The 23369-nt window shown below is 58.1% G+C and overlaps 2 protein-coding genes across 2 annotated transcripts; both read left to right on the top strand.

Annotated features, from left to right (window-relative positions):
• Positions 1 to 290: 290 nt before the first annotated feature.
• On the top strand, positions 291 to 5211 carry SFXN3 (sideroflexin 3). Its single transcript, XM_082286076.1, has 11 exons — positions 291 to 362; positions 915 to 1081; positions 1319 to 1489; positions 1637 to 1735; positions 1999 to 2074; positions 2516 to 2601; positions 2922 to 3049; positions 3175 to 3224; positions 3380 to 3429; positions 3897 to 3944; positions 4226 to 5211. The coding sequence occupies exons 2-11, from the start codon at positions 918 to 920 to the stop codon at positions 4320 to 4322; spliced, it is 969 nt and encodes a 322-aa protein (XP_082142202.1). The 5' UTR covers positions 291 to 362; positions 915 to 917; the 3' UTR covers positions 4323 to 5211.
• A 7643-nt stretch (positions 5212 to 12854) lies between these two features.
• On the top strand, positions 12855 to 16172 carry KAZALD1 (Kazal type serine peptidase inhibitor domain 1; the record flags this gene model as incomplete). Its single annotated transcript, XM_082286635.1, has 4 exons — positions 12855 to 13356; positions 14583 to 14743; positions 15726 to 15873; positions 16087 to 16172. 4 exons carry the CDS (start codon positions 12855 to 12857, stop codon positions 16170 to 16172), a joined length of 897 nt encoding a protein of 298 aa, XP_082142761.1.
• Positions 16173 to 23369: the final 7197 nt, after the last annotated feature.

Raw genomic sequence — 23369 nt, 5'->3', positions numbered from 1 at the left:
CGTGCAAACACACGCGCACCCGAGCGACCGGAAGCGCCGACGCGCGAGCACACGCGCGCGGTCACGGGCAGGCACGTGAGCGCCCACGGGCACGCCCACACAAGCGCGGGAGGGCCACGGGCGCCGCGTGTGGCTCGGCACGTACCGCTCCCCCCGCCGCCGGCCCCGGTCACGCGTGGTCCCCGCCGCCCCCCGCACGCCGCCCGCCCCGCCCCGCCCGGCGCGGGGCCGCCCACCCGTGACGAGACCGCACGTCAGCGCGCGCAGGGCGGGAGCGGGGCGGCGGCGGCGGCGGCGCGGGCGCGGGCACGGGCACGGGCACGGGCACGGGCACGGGCACGGCGGGCGCTGCCCCGGGAGTCGTGAGTGCAGGGGGTGCCCCGGGTCCCTACGCAGGGGGGGTCACGCGTGGCGGGAGGGCTGCTCGGCGCGGGAAGGACGGGAGCGGAGCGCCGTTTCTCGCGGGGAAGGGCGGGTGTGGAAATGGAGCCGTGCTGCGTGTGTCGGTGCCTTGCCGGGAGGGACATTCCTCCTTCCAGTGCCCTTCCTCGCTCTGCTCTCCCGGTGCTGGCAGCAGGTGTGGCCCCGAAGTGGTGGGTCTCTGTCCCCTCCTCTGTGACCGGCGTGCTCTGCTGGTCTGGGGCGTCCCTGACTTCTGGTGGCGGGTGTAAGCGAGGTCGGGGGGTTCTCGCTGGCACATTGCAGGGTGCCGTGGTGGGGTCACACCACCCACGAACTGCCCCATGTGCTGGGTGGACTCAGGAGTCGCTGCTGAGCTCCATTACAAAGGGGTTTCCTGTTCACCCCTTGTCCCCCCCTGGCTGGGCGAGCACCAGAGCTGCCGCAGCAGGGGTGTGGAGGGGGACGCACAGGCACCACATCCCACATAACCCTTTCATCCCCTGACCTGTCAGAAAATGCCACCATCTTTGCCTGCCACCATCAACATCCAGGAGCCCCGCTGGGACCAGAGCACCTTTCAGGGCCGGGCCAAGCACTTCTTCATGGTGACTGACCCCCGAAACCTGCTGCTCTCTGGGGCTACACTGGAGGAAGCCCGACGGGTGGTGGAGGACTACAGGTATCCCCTGGGAAGACAGATGTACCCTCAGCACTGCTCCTGGGCAGGATACAGCCATGGGGCTGTTCCCAGGAGTGGGAATAGAAGTGATGCTGGCCCCCCTGGCCAAAGCAAGCCCCCAAAACTGCCTGGCTGGTCCCTAAGGCATCTCTCAGCTGCTGCAAGTAATGTGGGGGACCAGTGAGGCCATGTGTGCTGGCAGAGAGTCCTTCAGCAGGTGTTACCCTTTCCTGGCAGGGCAGGCACCGTACACCCTGGGCTGACAGAGGACCAGCTTTGGCGGGCAAAGTACATCTATGATTCGGCTTTCCACCCTGACACGGGCGAGAAGATGATCCTTGTGGGACGCATGTCTGCTCAGGTCCCCATGAACATGACCATCACTGGTTGCATGTTGACCTTCTACAGGTACCTCTTCCCTCCTCACCCCAGGACCAAGAGGATGCCTGGAGGATCCTCCTGGCTCTGGGGTGAGGAGGGAACACGTCTCGTACCCAGCTCATGCTGTAGGAGCATGGGTGGCATCCCCCAGTGTCACCCTCCTCTCTCTGGCAGGACCACACCGGCTGTGCTGTTCTGGCAGTGGGTCAACCAGTCCTTCAATGCCATTGTCAACTACACCAACCGCAGCGGGGATGCACCCATCACCCCCAGGTAAGCATCTTTCTGACTAGGTCCTTGAGGCACCCCAAAACACCAGGGGGGTGCCTTGAATAGCCGGGAACTGTGAGATGGGATAATGGGGACCTGGTGAAGGCAGAGGTGGATACCATTGGGGCTGTCAGGGTTGGTGGTACATCTGGGAGAGGAACCCAGAGGTATCCTGGTGCTCTTGAAGGGCATGTTGTTCCCTCCTTTGGAGGGACAACTGGGATGGGGAGAGCCTGGCTTACTGGTGTCACTTTCTGCTCTTTCAGCCAGCTGGGGACAGCCTATGTGAGCGCGACCACGGGGGCAGTTGTCACAGCACTGGGGCTCAAGTCTCTCACCAAGGTAAGGTGATCCTTGGCCATCATGGTTGGGGGGACCTGGACCCTCCCCATGGGATCTCCCTGAGCTCTGAGCTGAGCAGGAGATTCACGTGGAGTGGGGGGAAAAATGAAGAAAAGGGATTTGCTAAGGTTGCCCTCACAAGGCAACTGTTCTCCCCAGTGAAGGCCATGGAGATGCCCTGTCCCTCCAGCCTTACTCCAGATGTATCTTCAGGCTTCTTTCACCCTTCAGCCTCTTTCCAGGCCTGGCAGGGGACCTGGGACCCCCCACACCCTTTGGTCTATGCAGCTTTTACCAGCTGGGAGTTGCAGGGGAGGAGGGGACATTTTTCCCCTAGTGGGGCTGGGACACCCCAGGGTCTTGCAGGAAGTCTTGCAGACCCGGGGACAGCCAGCTCTGCCCCCAGACCCTCTACGTGACGTGTTCCTGCTTTTCCCCCAGCACCTGCCAGCCATCATTGGCCGGTACGTGCCTTTCGCGGCTGTGGCAGCTGCCAACTGCATCAACATCCCGCTGATGAGGCAGAGGTGAGCCCTGGGGAGGGACAGGCTTGCCTCAGGCTTCACAGGCACTGGTGGGGAATGCAGGGACTTCCTTCCTGGCCCTTAGCATGGAGGGGGTTGGCTTGAGGGTACAAGCACCTGATTGTAACCCAGGGGGTTATTGGTCCCCGTACAGCCCTGTTGAGGACTGCTCCCAAATGTGAATGTGGGTCCAGCTGAGACAGTGCAGACAGTGGATGGGGTACAGGAGGGTGCCAGCCTTCCTTGGGGACATGTCCCTGTCCTGTGTCCTGATCCCCTCACCCTTGTGCCCTGTGGCCCCCTCACCCTCTCTGTCCCTGCAGAGAGCTCAAGCTGGGGATCCCTGTCACGGATGAGAATGGGAACCGCCTGGGTGAATCCACAGCAGCAGCCCAGAAGGCCATTTTTCAGGTGGTGGTGTCCCGCATCGGCATGGCAGCGCCGGCCATGGGTGAGTGTCCCCTCCTCCACCTGTGTTGAGAGATTGCAGCTGATCTCTGGCAGCGTGGGATGGGATCCCACTGCTGGCAGGGACCTGTGAACACTGGGAGCTCATCTCCTTCCTCCCTGCCTCAGCCATTCCGCCGGTGATCATGAACATGCTGGAGAAGAGAGCTTTCCTGAAGGTACCAGTGAACCTGGGATGGGAGGGTGGGCGTAGGGACATCCATCGAGTGTGGCACATTGTAGGCACCCCTCAGAGCTGGCACCCTGTTGTGAAATAGACACCTTTCAGCCCTGTCCACTGCACTGACACACATCCTCTCCCTGTCCCTGGCAGCGGTACCCGTACCTGAATGCTCCCCTGCAGGTTGGCCTGGTGGGACTCTGGTAAGTCACCATCCACTGATGGGCATCACTGCCCTGGGTGCAGACCAAGCCCAGGTGTATGGGACAGTGCTGCTGGGAACTCTGCTTGGCAGTGGGGGGAGAGAACTGCCCCAGAGTTTCTTAGGGGGATGCCAGAGCTTGGCCAGGCTGGTGGCATCCCAGGCAGACAGGACGGGATATAAAGTTTTGGGGCTAGGAGTTGTTTTGCTTCCTCTTGGTGTCTCTCAGACCTCCCATGGCTCCTGCGCAGCATTGCTGTTCCCCCACATATTGGAGGACAAGCTTTGCCCCACCTCAGGAGCCAGATGCAGGGTCTGGAGCTTGGAGAGGGCATCTCCGTAGCCCTTTCCTGGCTGAACACCCAGCACAGCTCTGGGCTGCCTCATTGCTGCTCTGGGATCAGGCCGTGGGTGGGTGTGGGTGATTTATGCAGCCCAGCTTCACCTCTCCACATCTTTCCCTTGCAGTTTGGTGTTTGCCACCCCGCTGTGCTGCGCACTCTTCCCTCAGAAAAGGTACAGACAGGCACTTTGCCTGCACGTGTGGCTCCTGTATGGGCAGGGGGTGCATGGGCTCATCGTGCTCTCGGACTCCCAAGAGATTCTTTGGCTTCTTCTCGCAGTCAGGGGCTTGAGCCTGGGCACACACATCTCTGTGCATACACAGCAGTGCAGACCCAAGGGTCTGTGCTGGGCCGTGGGGACAGCATCTCCATGGGGTGCAGCAGGTAGTTTCCAACCTGAGGCCACTGGTGGGTATACCCCCTCCATCCTGTGTATCCATGTTTGCTCCGCAGTTCAATGCCTGTGAGCAGCCTGGAGCCTGAAATCCAAGATCAGATCCGGAAGAAAGATCCATGGCTGGAGACTGTCTACTTCAACAAAGGGCTCTGAACAGGCTCCTGTGGTGGCCGAGATGTGTCCCACGGAGCTGCTGGGCCAGCGCATCGCTGAGCTTCGCCCTTCGGATCCCCTTGGGGCTGCCGCCGCTTTCCCTTGGCCCTTGCGTGTCCGTAGGTCCCAGGTGCTCAGCCCTGCTTCCTGGGGTGCCTGCAGCCGTGCAGCACCACACCAAACCCTGTCTCCATGCCTGGCTCAGCCCTGCTCTGGGGACCTCCTGGCTGGCACCCTGGTGCACTCCTCCTGTGCTTACTCTGCATGTGCCTGTAGCTCTGTGCAGTGGACAGGGAAGTGCGGGCAGCGACACCAGGGACCTTGTGAGCTGTGGCGGAGGAGAAGAAATGTGGGGTGAAGAAAAAAATGGTGCTCCCCAGCTTTAGGAGGCAGCAGAGAATCAGCAATTGAAGGTAGAACACCTCTGCAGGCACCCTACCATGCCCAGCGGTTCAGCAGCTGGTGCCTGGGGGTGGCAGACCAGCTTGCAGAGAGGAAAACTCCCCATACCTGAAATAGCTGGGGTGAGTGATCAATTGCTCAGTGGCTTGAACTCAGAGTGAGGGGGCTCTCCCAGCCCAGGCATGTGCTCCCAGCTCACCTTCTGCTCTCCTCTGGGCTGCTCTGGGGATTTAATCTGGCTTTCTGCTGCTTCCATCCCCAGAGCAAATGGCACATTCTAATCCCAGTAGAGTCTTGGTTTTTCTTCTCATTTTAATGCCATCTGTGTTCAGGGCTGGGCTTCCCCTGAGGGGTTACTCTACCCCCTCCTGGAGTGCTTGCTTTCAGGTGGACCTTCCCAAATAGCTTTAAGTGCACTGTGGTTTCCTCTAGATATTTTTGATATACATATAATGGACCTATATATACACCAAACAATAAAGGCAGATTGTTTATACAAAACCAACAGCAAAGAGAAGCGTGCTGCTTGCTAGTTTGTATATGGTGGAAAGGAGCTGCTGTTGGGGTGAGGATGGGAGCAGGAGGGAGGGGCAGGCTGGCTTCTGGGGTGCCTCTGCACCTCCTGGGGCTGGGTTCTGCTCCCTGCTTTCCAGCTCGCTGCCTTTGCAGCAGCTCTGGCTGGCCTGGTGTGTGTTTAAGCTTATCCAGCTGTCAGGAGGGCTTTTTTTAGTACAGTCGGCTTTGGGCCTCGCTGCTGCGCAGAGCTTTGCTAAGCTGCTGCCCTGGATGCTTCTGGTTTGGAGAGGCCAGAGCGTCACCCTGGCTCTGCCCACACTCACACCCCCTCTTGCAGCCCGCTTACAGGACAATCGGGGCCCTGCTCCTGTGCCTCCGCTGCAGGACTATTTTTATCCCACTTTCTATGCACGATTATTGGAGAGCACATGGGAGAGCACATAGCTGCTGTCGCCGGACCCTGGCCAGCCTGCGGGCAGCAGCTGCCTCTCCCTCAGCTTTCTGTCCAACTAGGGCAGGCAGAAGGAGCGATGGATATCCATCCAGGGAGAGGAGGGATGGAGGCAGCCGTGCTCTGCAGTGCCCTGTGCTGAAGGACGGAGGAGTGAGAGCCACTGCAAAGGCCAGGAGGGGCAGATGCAGCAGTGACAAGATAAGGGCCAGGCAGCCCAAAGCAACCCTGTGCCTCAGCTGGCAGGGGCTGACAGAGGCCAGGCTGGGGCTGCTCCCCTCGAGGGGCAGCCAGGAGAACACCTGCACCCAGCACCCATCCAGGGTGGGGAAGTGAGTGGATTGGGACAGGCACGTCAGGGATCTGTCCCCCTCCTTCTCCCAGCCCTGGAATATTGCAAATATCTCCCCTGAGCCAGCCATTGGTGGCTTATAAATAATGCAGCCCCTCGCCGTGCAATAAGGGCTTGTCAGTAGCTATTCTGCTCTCATAAATTAAAGATGAAAAGGTACAAGGCTCTTGCCAGAAAAATGAAGACAAATTTTTAATAGCTTGCCAAGACACAGGGAGATGGAGCGCTCAGGAAAAATGAATTACGTTTTTATTATGTGTTTTATTGTGGTGTAATTGAACGGGATTATCTGAGAATACAATATATTTCCAGAGCAGTGTAAAGAAAACAAAAATAATGATGACACCTGCCTCCTCCCACACACACTGCCCGGCTTTGCAGGGACACCCTCCTTGTGTGTGTTGGCTGGGAGCTGGCCCTGAGCTGCTGGCGGCCACGAGAGGCAGAGATGGAAATGGGAGGGACATGGGACCAGAGACACAGATGTTCGGGGTGGCTGGGTCCGGCTGAATGGATCTGGCCGGGCAGAGTCTGGGGTCACCCCAAGAGGCCCCCCGAGCTGTGAGGGTCACCCCAAGAGGCCCCCCGAGCTGAGCTGATACAGGCAGTGTGGCGTGGCAGTACTCGACCACACAGAGCCACTGAGTGTCTTTCACCTGTCATCTGCTTTCATTCCACCCCTGAGATCCTCTTTGGTCTGTCCCCCACCTGCACAAGCTGGCACCGCTAGGCAGAGACACGACAAACTCAGCCCTGGTGCGTTGCAGATCTGGGGTGCCGCCGTGCAAAGCAGCCACGGTGTCTGCTCTACGCCGGAGGTGGCAGCAGTGCAGTGAGCCCAAAGACATAGCCACTTCGCTGTGCTAGGGGGAACATGTCCTCGTGGATTCCCCTGATTGAGGGAGAGAAAACTCACTTGGCCAGCCAGTTTTGGGGGGTTGACAAGCCCAGAAGTGACACCACTGCCTCCGCAGGGGAGCCCAGGATGCAGCAGTGAATGCAGGGGAGCAAGGATGCTCGGTCCCTTCCCGAGATGGCTCATCACAGAGGTCAAGGGCCAGTCCCAGAAAGACAGCAGCTGGATGTCCCCAGGGGTGCTGGGGGCTCTGGGCGGCGCTGGGCTGGGGTCATCGATTGGTCCCTGGCATTTTTAATGAGCTGCCAGACCACATAGTTTAACCTTGCCCATAATGAGCGTGAGCGGCAGCAATTCCTACCGCCTCAGCCGGCTCCCCCAGCCTTAATGAGCTAATCAATACTTGTTCTCAGCTTAATTTCCAGCTAATTGCTCTTTAATGACGCCTGGAAATGGGCAGCCTCTTGCAGGGGGGAGCGGGCAGGCTCCCCCTCCCCAGTGGAAGGGGGTGCCGAGGTGCTGGCAGCGGGTCACCTTCCCTGGCTGCATCCCAGCCCTGCTGGCGCTTCTGGAGGCTGGGGAAAGGGAGGGTGGCAAAGGAGACAGCGGGCGCGGTGCCACTGAGCTGGCAGCACCCTCTGGAGCGCCCACCCCGTCTGGGGGGGCCATGCAGCCCTAAGCATCAGGGCAGGCTGAACAGAGGATCCCCCACCACAGGAGGATGTACCCAAGCCCCTCAGGACACTACATTGCGGTGAGAGCTCCCAGGCTCGGCTGATAGCGGCACTTTTAGCGCACGGGAAGATAAAGGTGGTGGGGCTGAGGTGTCCGTGCATTACTCCAGGTCCTGCAGCCCCCAGGTACAGGGTCAGTGTCGCCGCAAGGGGCCGGGACGAGGCCAGCAGTGCCCTGGAGGTGGCAGCAGAGACCCCGCAGCCGCCTGCCCGCACCGCCACCCGCACCCTGTGCCGGGCGGGGACACGCAGGGGCTGCGGGGTGCTCCTGTTTGCTGCGGGGTCGGGGTGTGGGAGGAGCCGGGCCGGTCACGGGGCGGTGGGATCCGCTCTCACCCGGCACCGGAGTGTCAAAGTTGGCACCACCGTGCCAGTGCGGGGACATCCCGGGAATGCAGCCCCCGCCGCCTTTTCGGTTCCTGCCCCCGGGTTATTAGACTAGCGCTTGGATGGGGCTGGTGGGAAAACCTCAGGAAACGGCATGATTCCTGCGGGGATGGAGCCGGGGACCGTGGGCAGACTGGGGACCGGGACGTCCCTTACCATTCAGCCATCGAGCCTCGGGGCCGGCTCACCCTGCACACAGCTGCAACCGCTTCCCCAAGAATTTGCTGACGGGTTGGTTCTTCAGAGGAATTCGGTCTGGAAAAGCCTGGAGAAACCTGAGCCTGGCTGCTTCCCAGAGCGGGTCCGGCCTGGCACGCAGGCGGGGGGGACCTGCCTGCTGCCCGTGCCTCGTCCCCACAGTGGAGCCCTGGAATGTGGCTGGGACTCCTCGAGAACCATGCAGCCTTGGTGTGGGCTGGCCAGAACAGGGCTGTTTCAGGCTGTCAGACAGCAGGAAACAGAGTGTATTTGACGTGAAATGAGGGAGATCTGGTTTATTATCAGACGGAGACCCCCACAGCCCCAGGCAGTGCGTCGGCAGCGTTCTGTCCCAGGATCTCCGGTGACATTTGTTTCTGCTGTGACATAACCCACATTCTTAACCCCACCAGCCCAGCCCCAATGCTGCTTGCCAGCCCTGCCTCACATGACGTACATTGAGTCACTTGGCCTAGGGCTTTCTTTCCAGAGCGGATTTTTCCCTTGGCTTCATCTGCCATAAACCCCAGATCGCTGTGGGGTGTCTGGGGGATCAGCCCAAAGCTGCAGAGGGGTCAGTGGGGCCAGGAGCTGTGTGGTACCCTTGACTGGATGTCAGGTGTTTCGGTGTGATGACAGAACTCCAGAGCGATGCCACGGACGTGGGGCTGCCAGGAGCACCCATGTATTCCTGGCTTCAATGGGACCATCACAAGATAAGAAAACAGTGATGGGGAGCAACCCACCAGGAAGGGAGGAGAAGGCTTAGGTGCTTAAGGCTCAGCCTTCAAAGCCCAATTCCAGGAGCTCCAAAGCTCCAATTCCTCATGAAAAGTGAGGAAAAAGGAGAGAGGACTAGCCAGCACTGGTAGGGATTTACCCAAGTGTCGGGCAGTGCAGGGCGGTGATCACCCTTTTTCCCACAAAGTTGTCAAGCAACATAAGCCACAAACCCTTTTTGCAGCCGTGGCTGCGTTGATCGACTTCAGGTGTGATTGAGCAGAACTCCTTGTTAAGCACAGGTTACATCTTCCACCCCTCATTCATAGCTGCTACTGTTTATTAGCACATTCAATCGTCTCATTAAGCAGGAGGTTTAATTATCTGCCAGGTTTGAGCTCCATCTTGTTGAGCTGAGCTGAGCTGCGCTGCTCTTGGCTTTCTGGGGCTGGGTTGTGTTGCTCCACAACTGGAGCTGTTCCTGCTCAGATCTGTGTTTGGATTTCCCCTTTGGCCAGGGGTTCTCCCTTGTTCGTGGCTGATGCCACAGTGATGCTCAGATGAATTCAGCCATGCAGAGGCCATGATAATCCCATGAAGATGGTGGCTCAGGCCTTGGCACATGGGAGAAGGAACCATGTGTGGGGACAGGACAGCAGCACTGGGGCCTGTTCCCCCTTGCTGAGGGCAAGAGACACAAATGACCTGAAACACTGGTGGCCCCTGATTTCAGCAGTGCCTGGGATTTAAGTGCTGGCTCTGTTTCTGTGCTGGCCAGGAGCTTTGTGGGCAGAAGGTGGGCCAGCCTTGCCCCACTGCTTTTCCCCCTGTGTGGAGCAGGGGCAAGTGACGGTGTGTTTGGTGCAGGGATACCTCAAGGCGGGAAGGGTGGTATGGCAGGGATAGGCCAGGAGGCTCAGCACCCCTGTCTGCATCACCTACAGTCTGTCTCCTCTCTACTCAGGCTCTGACCCAGCTCTGGGGCTGTGTGTAGGAAAACCTCAGCCCTTCCTGACTTTTTCCCTGCTCCCAAAACAGCTGCAGCCCCAGCTGCTCCACAACTCATGGATGCTGGACCTGAAAACTTGTGACATGTGGGGACCGCATTCAATAGGCTGGACAAGGGGAGCCAGGGAGGAAGGCAGCCCTGAGCCAAGGGGCTGGGGGCCACAGAGGGGGAGTGGGACGTGAGGCTGAAGGCAGAGCTGGCAGGAAACCCCACTCTGCAGCAGGGGGTTGGAGAGGGGAGTTTGGCTGGCAAAGACAGATTTAAGGGGGCTGAAGCCTGCTGCATTTTCCATCGTTAGACATGGCTGGATTCACAACATGACCGAGCAAAAGCCCTGGAACCTGGAACGAATTTGCAGGAGGGTGTTGGAAAGCAAAAGCAGATTTTTGCATCATGGTGAAGGAAACCGGATCCTTAGAGGGGTCCTGATTTGCTTGAGCTTCATGGGGGAATTAAATCCCACAAATTCCTTGCCTGGAGAGGAGTGGGCTGTGTGATCCCCCCCGGCGCAGCATCCGGAGCAAGATGCAAATGAACAGTGCGTGTTTGTGCTGCAAAGGCATGCTGGCTCCCCCCTCCTCAGAGCCAGGGAAACTGAGGCAGGGAGCAGCAAGGCAGCTTGCCGGGGAGGTCTGGAGCCCCAGCCGTGTGCACACGGGTTTTGCACTGCTGTGGCACGGAGCAGCCCCACCCTTGCTCCCGGTAGCTTCACTCCAGCCAAGGTAACGCTGTGGCTGACACCCCAATACCCTCCACACCTGGCTTCTGGTGTGCGGGGAGTGCAGACATCCCCCGGGAGTTATCCCCCGTTTACATACAGCAGCTGCTCAACTTTTCAGTCTATGTTTCCCAACCAAATTACAGGTTGAGAGACGCTTTTGACCACTTCCTTGGCCATGCCCACCTCTCCCATTCACTTGTTCCCAAGGACTCCTGCAAAGGAGGGGACCCCAGTCTCCTCCTGCCCCACGGACGGGGCGGAGCATTAGCGCAGGTCCTGCACACGACTCGGGGTGATCCCATCGTGGGGGTCCGCGGGGAGGTGCCGGTGCCAGGGAGCCGGAGCGGCAGAGCCCCGGGGCCAGGGTGCGGTGCGTGGCGGGACCCCGGCAGGGAAGGGGTGCCGGCCAGCCCGTGTCCCGGTCCAGGGACGGGCCGCGGGCCCGGAGAGGGGCGGGGGGATTCACGTTTCGCTGACATCACGGCGGTGCCGGAGCGGCCGGGGGCCGGCAGCCCTGGGGGCCAGCAGCCCCGCCGCCACGGCCACTGCGCACCCGCGGCCCCCGGCACCGGCGCCTCCGGTAAGTGGCGGCTTATGGCGGGGTGGCTCCTGGGGGACCCCAGGGGACGTCGTGCCTCTTCCCAGCACTCTTCCAGCACCCCCAGCGCCTGCACCCCGGAGGTGAGGAGCCAGAGACCAACTTTGCAATTCCCCCGTACCCGTTCTCTGGCCTCCCACATCCATCGCGGGATGGAGCCTTGCTCCGTACAGACCGGGGTAGGGTGGGCCGGGGGAGGGCTCCGGCACTGGTACCCGCTGCCCCTTTCCACCCCTGGGGGGCTCGGTGGTCTCTGGTAAATGGGTCAAATCTTCACGGTTTGTTATCCGGGGGATGCATGTCTGTAACCCACTGCTCGGGCCATCCCCACCCCAGCTCTGGGCTGTGTTAGCCCCGAGAGTGGGGGCTGTAGCTGGGTGGGGCTGCATCTTGCCGTTCAGTGCTGTTCCCAGTGGGAGGAGAGGGGACAGGCTGTCTGCCTGGGTCCCCTCCCCAGCCCCACTCGCTTTTGCTGGGTTGCCCTTGCACAGGGGACCATAACCTCACCCCAACTCAGGGAAGGCAGCCAGGATATAACGGGGGCAGGGAGGGATGTTCACAAAGGGATTTGGTTCACTGTCACCCTCTCTGGGGACAGGCTCTGAGATGTCAGGTTTTATCCCCCAGCAGAGGTGGGAAGCCCGGAGTAAAACAGCCTCTTGTTACCCTGAGTAGGTAATGCAGGCTTGGGGTTTGGGAGCAGGGACCCTGCTGTGCAGGTACGGGCTGACCACACTGGGTCTGCTGTCAGTCCACTGGTTGCCCACCTGTGCACTGAGCTCCTCCATGCTCAGCCTCAGTTGCCTGTGTGATAACTGAGGGGGTCACAAAACCTTCTGCGGAGCGGGCATTTTTTCCCCTGCTCATGTAGGTGGTGCCTAAGGAGAGGGGTTACAGTGCGGGGAGGGAAGGAGAACAAAAGCCAGGCATGACTGGGAGCATTCTCCTGGCTTGGCTGCTTCCAGCGCAGAAAGAGCACGATGTCTGCAGGATCAGCCACTCCACTGTGCTTGTGTGGATGGTGAGGGAAGAAAAAAGGGCTCGTGATTCTTGCAAAGCAATGGGGAAGAAAAAGGGCTTGAGAGCAGCTTTCTGACAGGAGCCCAGGAGCAGGGTATGGTCATGCTGAACCATAATGTTGTAGAACAGCCTGGCCAGTGCCCTGCCAGCCCTGTGGCTTCCCAGGCTATGCTGGGGTCAGAGGAGGCTGGACTTTGCATGCTGGGCTGCCAAGGGAACAAGGATGAAACCTGGTGGGACTGGGGTCATCAGTACTATCCCTCCAGAAGATGTTCAGCGACTCAGGGCAGGAGCTGGTTGGGGAGCTCCAGGGTGCAAAGGCTGTGGCTGTGGGGCTGGGGGTGAGAGGGGCTGGAACCAACCCTCCCCTGCACATTGTGCAGTGCTGCTGCTCAGAGCAAGCCAGCCAGGAGATGAAGGAGTGGGAGACACTTCCTTCACCAGTAACACATCTTCTCCCTCCTCACAGGCCAGGATGACTCCTCAGATCTAGACAGGGAGACTGGAGCAGTGCCAGAAATCCCCATCCAAGTGACAGTGGGACTGGGATAGAGGAGCTGCCATGAGGATGTCTCAAGCCAAGCCCCTCAGCATCTCTCGCCTCGTGTTTTCCTTGCTCTCCTTGCACTGGGCTTTACTCCAGCTGGGCCAGGCTTTTCCCAGCACCTCTGACTACCTCCAGCGGGGCTGGCAACGGCTACTGGAGGAAGGGGAGGGCTGCAGCGAGTGCCAGCCAGAGGAGTGCCCGATGCCACGCGGGTGCCTGGCTGGCACAGTGCGGGATGCCTGCGACTGCTGCTGGGAATGTGCCAACCTGGAGGGACAGATCTGCGACCTGGACAACACCAACCACTTCTATGGCAAGTGTGGGGAGCACCTGGAGTGCCGGTTGGATGCCGGGGACTTGCGTCACGGAGAGGTGCCCGAGCCCCAGTGTGCCTGCCTCTCCCACCTGGCCCTCTGCGGCTCCGACGGCAAAACCTACGCCCAGATCTGCAGGTTCCTGGAGGCTGCCCATGCCCACCCTGATGCCAACCTCACCGTGGCCCACGAGGGTCCCTGCGAGTCAGGTAGTGGCCCTGGAGCTGTGGGAAGAGACAAGCAAGGGGGTCTGACCTAACTGTTTCACCTGGCAGCAAAACCACAGGGACAGAACCACTCTGAGGGCTGCTCCATGCGGCGTCAGGCTCCCACCAGCCCCCCCACCCTGCTGCTCTGGGGGAGCCCCTTGCACATCCAGTGGATTGGAGAAATCTAGGAGCAGCTTTGCCAAGAGGGAGTGGAGTTTATGGGAAGCAACAAATCCTGCTGGAGCAGATGGGGAAGTTCCAGGGAATTGTTAGCAAATTCTTGGCGATGGTGCTGGGCTCACACTGGCCTGTTGCTCCCGAGAAATGTGTCTGCCTCCTGCAAATAGAAACCGGGGTTGGTTTGGCTTGGCTGTGTGATTTCCATCTCCTATTTACAGCTCAGGTGGGGGCTGAGAGGGGACAGGAAGGGGACATGGCAGGAAGGCCATGCCCCAGCCTGCCCAGTCCGGCACAGGTCACCCAGTGCTGTCACCACAGCCTGAGGGATGTCAAGGTTGACCTTATTTTCTGTAGATAATCATGTTCTTGGGTGTTTTCCCAGGTGTGTTTGGAGGTGGAAACCTTCTCTTGACCTCTGGTTCATGCTATGAGCCAGCTCACAGAGCAAGTGTGGGTAAGAAGGGTAGTCCTCACTCCATCCCTCCAGGGAAGGGATGTGGAACCCAGAGGTGTTGGCTCCATCCAGCAGATGGGGACCTGCTGACTCCCTTCATTGCTGGCACGAGCACTGTGTCAGAGCAGAGGCCTCATTTGGCTGGAAGCTCAACTACCTCATCCATCCTCACCAGCCTCAGGCTGGATGAGCGCCGCTTGGCCTTTCTCCCACAGGAGGAGCATGCTCCAATCGCTCAGGAGAGCTTTGCTTTGTAACATTGCTGTCATTGCGCTGTTCCTGCTGCACTGTGTCCCTTGAGCATCATTGCACAGGCAGGGAGACTCAGGCCAGCAGGGATGGCAACCCTCCATGGGCTTGGGGGGTGACTGAGGAGGGAGCTCCCAGTCCCAGCTGTGAGGAGGGACCATGTCCTTGGGAAAGGTGAGGGTCTGCCATGGGAGGGAGAGGAGAGAGGCATGGAAAGGGTCCCAGCATCTCTATGTGAACCAAATGCTGCTGCTCCAGAGACCAGCCCAAGAGAGCCTGTGGGACCTGCCAACAGTGGGACCTCTTCTGATCCCACCCTGCTCTCTTCTACCCCCCTCCCCAGAGCCTCAGATCACCTCTCCTCCCTATGACACATGGAACATCACTGGGCAGGATGTCATCTTTGGCTGCGAGGTCTTTGCCTACCCCATGGCATCCATTGAGTGGAGGAAGGATGGCATGGAGATGCTGCTGCCTGGAGATGACCCCCACATCTCTGTCCAGGTGAGTGGTGTGCCTAGGGCATTGAAGACGACCCCAGGGTGAGCCAGTGCTTCTTAGAGCTCATGGACAACCAGACCTGAGAGTGGTCATACTCTGGGAATGGCCAAGCCTGGCTGCCTGGGGGTGAGAAGGGGTGACTGGAGGCTGCACACCATGAGGACTGACTGAGCCATGGCTGGTGTCTCAGTGGTAGGAGCCATCAGCATAGCTCTCTTCTGTGATCTCCTCTAGTAGTTTTTGAACTTATTCATATTCATAGAGTCCTGCAGCAGGGAGTTTCCCACTTCCCTGCCTTTAGTTTGCTGTGCATGCTGGCTTCAGTTGCAGTCCCACTGGCAGGGAAAGAGGATCTCCCGAGTGCCTTCCAGCCTGGGTTGTCCTCTGGTCCTACCAGCACGCTCAGGCAGTTCCTGCCCTTTTTTCCCTTCAGCAGGGCTTCCCTCCCAGAGCTGGCAGGCCCAGGGGTCAGCATCCTGCCTGCGGCCAACCCCAAATATAGCACCCAGCTGGGCGTACCTAGCTATTAAAGGGTGTGGGCAGAGGCAAAGGGGCCATGCACCTCAGCCAGGCACCAATGGGGAAGAAACTGTGGTGGAATGGATGGAGGGAGCCAGGGGAGCAGGTGGAACCTGGCACCATGGCCCACTTCCATCTTTCTGTCCTTCAAGCCTCCCCATAGCCTGTCTTGGAGTCCAGCTGAGGAACTTCACCCTGAGCGGGCCTACACTGCCTGGATGGAGGAAACTCTACTGTCCTCCACCCCTGGCCAGTGCACCATAATAGCAGCCTGCAAACACAGCCGCAGCCCAGCTGGGTCAGGAAAAGCTTATTTATTCCTGGGGATAAACAGAAAATAGCATGGTTGCTGCCAGAGCAACCCTGGGACCTCACTGCCTGCTGAAACAGGGGACCCGAGGCTCTGTGGCATAGATTTCCCGTTGCTTCTGCCACAAGTGCTGACAGAAATCCCCTCTTCTTGCAGTTCAGAGGAGGCCCCCAGAAGTATGAAGTGACAGGCTGGCTCCAGATCCAGGGTGTGCGGGTGACGGATGAGGGCACGTACCGCTGCTTCGCCAGGAACAGGGTCGGGGAGGTGGTGGCAGTGGCCAGCCTGACCGTCTTCACGCCGGGTGAGCACCGCATCCTATGCCCATGCTCTCATGGGGACACGGGAAGGGATGTTTGGGCACAGTGCACCGGTATGGCAGGAGCTGCTGGAGCATAAGGCTGTGCTGGGGATGCCGCAGAAAGCTGCCGTGCATGGTTTGGCTTTGGTCCTGGTGGGGAAGGGGACAGGCACAGCAGGATGGCAATGTCACATTGTCCCCATGCTGCCGTTTCAGACCAACTCAACCTGACAGACTTCTCCCTGCCGAAGCCCCGCGTGCCACCTGAGGACTACGGGGAGAGCGAGGAGGACTACTACTAGCCCAGAGATGGCATGTCGGGCTGCCAGAGATCACCTTGCCCACAGTGACCCTCCCCTGGGGGTTGGGGGCATCTCTGGAGCAAGCACCCTCTGGCCCAAAATTCCTTCTCTGAACAATCCCGGCACTCCAGCCTGGTTTTTGGGGTGGGGGACAGCATGACACATCCTTTTGGGGTGCTGGGGGATGGAATACTGGCTGGTTGGTGCGAGGGCTGGGACCAGGGGCAGCTCTGCCTGGAGCAGGGTGGATCTGTCCCCTGGCACTGAGCGGACACACAACGGCAGGTAGGACACTGTGGGGACAGCTGTGCTGTGTGTGCTGAGGGCTTGGTGCTGGGGATGGAGACAGCCCCCTTTGGGAGAATGAGGCCGGGGCAGGGGCATCACTGTCCTGTAGGAAGAATTTTTGGGGAAGCTGGAGCAGAGAGCTGGGACATGGCTGTGATAACCAGTGTGTAACCCTTATGTCTGCTCTGTATCCCCCAAGCACAGAGACATCGCAGCTTCTCCACAGAACCTGAGGAACCTGCTGCCAAAATATCCTTCTCTTCTGTTTTGTTTTTAACCAGAAAAGTAGTGATTTGAGGAAACCAGACCCTTGTGGCTTTCAGTGCTGTCTTTTCTCCAGCCAAACCACCCTTGTGGTCAGAAACACTTTGGCCTTTTTTTGACTGACTTCATATTTTCCTTTCCATGCCTTTGACTGACTTAATTATTTCCTTTGTCATTTCAGTTGACATTATTTAAAATATACATGTAGGTCAAAGCCAAGGCCAGCTGACTGTCCTGCATCCACGAGGATGATTATGGGGGTGAGGAAGGGTGCAAACACTGTGGATGCTACCTTTTCCATTGTGGAGTGCTTGAGTTGAGGAGCCTGCCTGCCCATCCCAGTGCTCACAGCTGATCCTGGTGTGGGTCCTGCCCTTCTCACCCCCCATGGGAATGGGGGTGCCCAGCAGACCATCTCCTGTGCAGTGGGGAAGTGTCAACCCAAATCACTGTACTCCCATGCATTTGGATTCCATCCCACTGCTGCCCATTTTCATCTTGGGGTCCTATGTTCTGTGACACTGGGGTCTCCACCAGGTGACCACAGCCCTGTCAAGTGTGGAGCAGCTCTGTGCCTAGTTGGTGAAGGAAAGGGATGCTCCAGTTTCCACTGGAAACATTATACTAAAAAAAAATTCCCACATACCTCCCAGAGCTGGTGATTTAGAGCAAACTTTCATTTGGGGGGAGCACGAGAAGGAAGCTCAGAGCTGCACTGTGCTGCTCACTGCCCTGAGAGGGCTGCCAGGACCCTTCCTATGGGCATTCTGGGGCTGAGCTCACGTTCAAGGGGTGCTTTACCCCCCAAAGCAGCACCCCCAAAGGGGTGCTTTACCCCCCATCCATATGGGACTCCTGGTGCTCAAAACCTCTATATGGGCCAAACCACTGCCAGTTACTCAGTCCCAGCTCCAGGGAGGTCCAGAGCTGCGGCAGGGAGCCAGACCCCGTGAGGAAGGAATTGGCCAGACCCCAGGCAGGATGCAATAAGGCTGCTGCTCGGGTGCCGTGCTACTCTCCTTCACATCTCTTTTCTCTTTTCTCTTTTCTCTTTTCTCTTTTCTCTCTTCTCTCTTCTCTCTTCTCTTTTCTCTCTTCTCTCTTCTCTCTTCTCTCTTCTCTCTCTTCTCTCTTCTCTCTTCTCTCTTCTCTCTCTTCTCTCTTCTCTCTCTTCTCTTCTTTCTTCCTTTTTCTCTTGAGAGCTGGCTCAGACAACACAACTATGGCACTGAAACCTGAACAAGCAAATAAAAGGGATTTGTCTGGAATTGGCAGCAGAGCAAAATTCCTGCAGGGAGTGAGGCTGGGCCAGTCCTGGCCCCCTGCACCACAGCTTGATGGGGCACTGCTGCCTGCCTGCTGGAGTGCCTGCCCTCTCTGGCAGCAAGCCCCTTCTGAGCCAGAGAAATGCAAAAGCCACCGGTGCCTCAGTATCTCCTTCTGTCTAACAGCATAACAGAATCCTCCTGGGCTGCTCCTTCAGAGTCAGAGGGTGTTTGGGAGGGACCGGGGACAGAAGCCATTGGCTTTTATTTTGCTTTTTTTGGGTGTAAAATACGCTTTCAGAGAAGCTGGGCCTTTTTTATCCATCCTGATCCCCTTCCTGTTTCGTACACAAATGAGCTGGTGGAACTGGGCCATGCTCAGGCTGAGGCTGCCACGGGGAAATCCAAGAGCGTCCCAAGCTTCAGCAGTCAAGAGCTGCTTGCTGGGCTCCCTGCCGGTGCCTGGGGCTGGCCCCTTGCCAGGGCTGCCATGCCAACCCTCCTCAGGGCCAGGCTCACCCTGTCTGTGTTGGCACAAATCCAGGTTGTGCTGGGTGTGGATGCAGCTTTGGTCTGACTGGAGAGTGTTGGATGGGTCACACACTCCGCCCCTGGCTCTCCTTACGCTCTGCAGGACAGTGCCCTGCCTGGGCAACTGCATTTTGGTCTCAGTCCTTGCCCACCTCTGCTTCACACCCATTGCCTTCATACCCTGTAGGGAGCTGGCAGGGGATGCTGGTGGCTCCTGCGTAGCAGGAAGAGCAGTGGGGATGTGGTGACCAAGAGAGGGGGGAACTTGAGCAAGAGCTCTTGGCCAAAATGAACCAAACCAAGGGCTGCGTCCCCCAGACTCCTCAGATCCCACTGTGGGAGAGGGCTGTCTGACAGGCAGGCTGGAGCTGAGCCAGGAAGTTGAGCTCCACTCCCCACAAGGTGAAGGGCAGCAGAGTGGCTCCAGGGGCACAGAGAGGGCTGGTGTCTCCTCATCCCAGCTCCCAGTCTTGCCATTTCCAGTCACTTAAAAATTAAAGAAGCCAATATTGCTGCACGGCTGGAATCGGTCACTGCCACAGAGCTTAATTGAGGTTATTTGTTGGCTCTAAAAACATTTGGTCACCTCTGCTGCTGGCTGCTCAGATGTTTGCTGCAGCCCCTGCCCCAAGGAGGGAGTCACCCTAGGCTTTGCAGATCCTGTTCTCAGCTCCAGGCACCCAGGGACCTGACAAAACCTGGTGTCCGTATGGGTTCAGAGGGTGTGCCCCAACAGCATGCAGCACCAAATTCCTTCGCTGGCCGATTTTTGGCGCAGTTGCTTTCTGGGGGCAGAGGGGGCTGAGCAGCTCCCGCCAGCCCAGCCGACTGCACTCAGAGCACCTGATCAGCCCAGAGGTCAGGCTGGTGTGAGAGACGGGGAGAGCTGGACTGGGAAGTGTTAACATGGCCACTGGCCCAGGCACAGCACCGACACCTCCTGGCCACGTGGGATGAGCGGGGTGCGGGTACCTCCCAGGGCACCAGAGGTCACTGCGAGCCTGGGTACAAAGAAAGGGCGGCTTGTCCTGCCAGCACCTGAAAGACCTTGGAGATGCACCCTCTGACTTGCTGCCAAGCCACAGGGTTTTGTGGGCTGCAGGGAAAACCCAGAAAGTCTGGCAAGTAAATACACTCCTGGAACAAAAACATGCTGTCGCTGTCCTTCCCTGCCCTTGGGGGTGCTGGGACCGTCTCCTGTCTGGGTGTGGGCAGGAGGCACATGGAATCATAGAACAGTTTGGATTGGAAGGGACCTTAGAGGTCAACAGAGTTCCAACAGAGTTCCATGTGCAGGGACACCTTCCACTAGACCAGCTTGCTCAGGGCCCCATCCAGCATGGTCTTGAACACTTCCAGGGCTGGGGAGCCCACAGCTTCTCTGGGCAACCTCTGCTGGTTCCTCACCACCCTCACAAAAAAGAATTTATTTCTAATATCTGATCTAAACTTACTCTCTTTCAGTTTAAAGCCATTCACCCTTTTTCTATCACTACATCCCCTCGTCAAAAGTCCTTCTCCATCTCTCTTATAGCCCCTTTAGGTTCTGGAAGGTGCTTTAAGGTCTTTCTGGAGCCTTCTCTTCTTCAGCCTACTATTCTTCAGGCCCAACTGTCTCAGCCTGGCTCCAGCCCCTCTGAGCATCTTCATGGTCCTTCTCAGGTCTCGCTCCAACAGGCCCATGTTCTTCTTATGCTGGGAGCCCCAGAGCTGGACACAGCACTCAGGCAGGATCTCACAAAAGCAGAGTAGAGGGACAGAATCATCTCCCTCGACCTGCTGGCCACACTTCTTGCGCATCTGCTCTTCCATCCCAGAGTCGCGGTTCGGGCCAGGGCCGTGATTAGCCGCTAAACAGTGCCATCTCCTGGCAAAGCCACCGGCCCCGCCGGCCCCGCCGCTGTGCTGGGCAGCCCGCGAGGGCACGCGGGCCTTGGGCACCCCTGGAGCACCCTGACCCTCAAATCCATCCATGCCTGCTCCACGCCGTCTCCCTGCCCCTGGAAGAACCTCTGCCTTGCTGGGAGGGGCGATGCCATCACAAAGGACATGAGTATGAGCTGTCTCTCGGGATGATCACCAGAGCCAGAGCATCCTCTTAACACTGGTTTTGGATGGCTGCCGCAGGCAGAGCTGGGATGAGGCAGAGCCTGGAGATGTTCAACTGCAATCCTTTGGTGTCTGCTTTGAACTAAGGCTGCAAAAGGGTTAACACCCCTCATGGCCACCCTGGCAGTATCCCCATGCTGTGGGCATCTCCCATGGGAGATGGATGGCTTCTGGCAGAGGCACATTGAGCCTGAGTTGATCACTGGTCATGCCTGGATGGAAGCAGCTCTGTAACCTCGCTCTGCAAATGGGTAAACTGAGGCACAAAGCAACTACACGTGGAGAACTCAAGCAGAGCCAGAGAGACCTGCAGGGCAGAGTGATCAGCTACCCTCAGGACTTCTGTCCCCAACGTGTCCCCACCCCTGTTGGGGGGTGCCATTTTTCCTCCTGTCCTCTGCATGGCACCTCTTCACCCTGCTGTAGTGGCTCAGAGAGAAAATAAAATAGCAAGACGGCTTCCCTGCCTCCACCCAGCACTTACACTGCCTGATAAACAAAATGGAAATAAATCCTCCTGCGTTTGCAGCAAATAGGTCTCCACGGGGGGTTGCTTTCAATAATTCAAATGGTGTTGCAGAGCAGAGCCCATGCCAATGGGTTTTAATAAACACAGCCGTAATGTGACATGCAATTTATTATTAAGCTTAAAACAGGAAGCAAAGAGTTTAATAAAAGCACCAGGTTCCCTGTATCAGTCACAGTAAGTGGCGGGATGCTGGCTGTGGGGGAGGTTGGGCGAGCTGGCTGCAGGGACACGCAGAGCTGGGTTTGCTTTGTCACTTTTCTTTCAAGCTGGCACTGCAGGAATCCTGGGCAGCGCATGGAGATGTGAGCCAGACCAGGGGGAAATGGGGATTGTTGCAAGGACAGGGTAAAGTGTGCAATGCTGCACCCTGTAACGCTGCCCAGCCATCCAGAGAAGAGCTCTGCCCTGGCACCACAGCTTGCTTGCAAGGGCAGATTAAAGCCTTGAGTTTATTCCCTCTCACCAAAACTTTCTCACCCACATCCCTTCCTAACTCAGCTCCACCTGGGCAGCCCTTTTCTGCTCCACCCTTAGCACCTCTGGGCTGCCTTTAAAAGCAGGCAGAGGGGAAAGGTGAACCTCCTAGAGACAGAGAGGCTGTGCCAGGTGAGATGCTGCGAGGCACAGGGAACAGCTGGTGCCTGGTGCTGCAGCGTATGTGCTGTCCACTGGGCTGCATGGCTGGCCCTTCCAGACATGCATTTGCTCAAGGGCTGGTGAAAAGGTAGAGCTCATCAGGGAGGTGGCTCGACTGGTCCAGCTTTGTCTGGAGGTACCTCTGTGTACAGGTGAGCATGAAGGATGTTGCACCATCCCACATTCATCACCTAGCAGGACCCAGATGCTGCGTTCTCCCTGGCCCTGCTGTAGGCCTACCTGGACACTTGAATGCTGGCACTTGCCCTAGGGATGTGACTTTTTTGCCTCCTCTCCTTGCTTTTGCACCCTGGTTGTGCCCTTTCTGTTTGGGGAAAATGCTGCCAAACCCCAGTACCCACTCCTGCAGAGAACAGCGCAGCAGGCAGAAGAGATGTGAGAAGTGGTGCAGGGACTGCCTACACTGTTTCCCAGTGAAAATGGGGCTTGTATGACTGCCCTGCGCTCTGGTTTGAGGAGTGGCCTCAAGGAGATGCAAGCTTTGCCTGTGTTATGTTAGACAACAGATAGTCCCTTCTCCACCAAGGCTGTGGGAGATGGGGAGCTTTGTCCCAGTCCAGCCAAATGACAGTCTGGGGCTGAGCTAGGGCTCCAGGCACCTGCAGCTCCTTCCAGCAGAGCAAGCAGCCTGCTATCTTAAGGAGGGCTTTCCAGCCAGACAAAGCCATGCAAGCAGCCTCTGTCCTCCAGCTTGGCTGAAATGCTGGCAGGGTGTGTGTGGGGCAGCTTTTGTGGGCTCTTTAGCTGGTGTTGACAGCAGAGGGTTTATGCTGGGATTGATGCAGGGTAACACCGTGTGGTTCTGCCAGCACCAGTGCCTGCTAGAGCCTGTAAAAGGTTTTAACTTGAGAATGCTTTTTTTTTTTTTTTCCCTCAGCTGTGTCTGTTGAAAGCTCCACTTCCTCTGGCTTGAAAAGCCCAGGAGCTGCTGATGTGACTCTATCCATGACCACTATTGAGGCTATGAGTGGGCTGCTGAATCTGGATCCAGTGAAGGGACATAATATCTTGCCTGTCCCCTTGAGGTGATGATCCCTGTGCGGATTCATCAGGAGCAGCACCAACCCAGGGAGGGCTGGAGGGCCCCTACACTCTCTTTGCATTGCAGGTGACTTTTTGACCTTCACCTGTGGTCAGGTGGGGGAAGACTCATCCTTAGTTGTGTATGGGGATGGTCCTGGTTGTATCTCTGCTTGTGTGCTCATCTGATGTCCTGGGTCTGCTCCCTATGGTCTCGCTTTCTCCTCTTCATGGATCTGGAATTTGGGACTGGGGTCTGACTCCATGGAGAGAGGAGGGTGAGCTGGAGCAGGCAATAATCCATGTGAGGGCACAACCTGCAGAGAGCACAGGTATCCTTCAGGGAGTGCCTGGGGCGTGTTATCTCAAAAGCAAGGAGGTGCTCAGCAGGGACCTGCCTTATCGGAGAGCTGGTTGCTGTCTCTCCTCGCAGCCCTTTCTGCCCCGGGGCTGCTCTCTGTCACTTCTCTGCTCCGTAACAGCCGGAGGCAGGCGGAAATGGGAGCCCCTGTGCCTGGTCCCTGCCAGAGCACA

This window comes from Coloeus monedula (assembly GCF_965178545.1).
Source record: "Coloeus monedula genome assembly, chromosome: 8".
Classification (NCBI taxonomy): Eukaryota; Metazoa; Chordata; class Aves; order Passeriformes; family Corvidae; genus Coloeus; species Coloeus monedula.
The sequence above is the reverse complement of the archived record's forward strand: the minus strand, read 5'-3'. Positions and strand labels throughout refer to the sequence as shown.

Excerpts from the sequence above, each read along its gene's own strand:
- SFXN3 (XM_082286076.1), top strand. The coding sequence starts at position 918 with ATGCCACCATCTTTGCCTGCCACCATCAACATCCAGGAGCCCCGCTGG. Across the intron at positions 1,082-1,318 it reads CGGGTGGTGGAGGACTACAG|GGCAGGCACCGTACACCCTG; the intron begins GTATCCCCTGGG and ends CTTTCCTGGCAG. Across the intron at positions 3,945-4,225 it reads GCACTCTTCCCTCAGAAAAG|TTCAATGCCTGTGAGCAGCC; the intron begins GTACAGACAGGC and ends TTTGCTCCGCAG.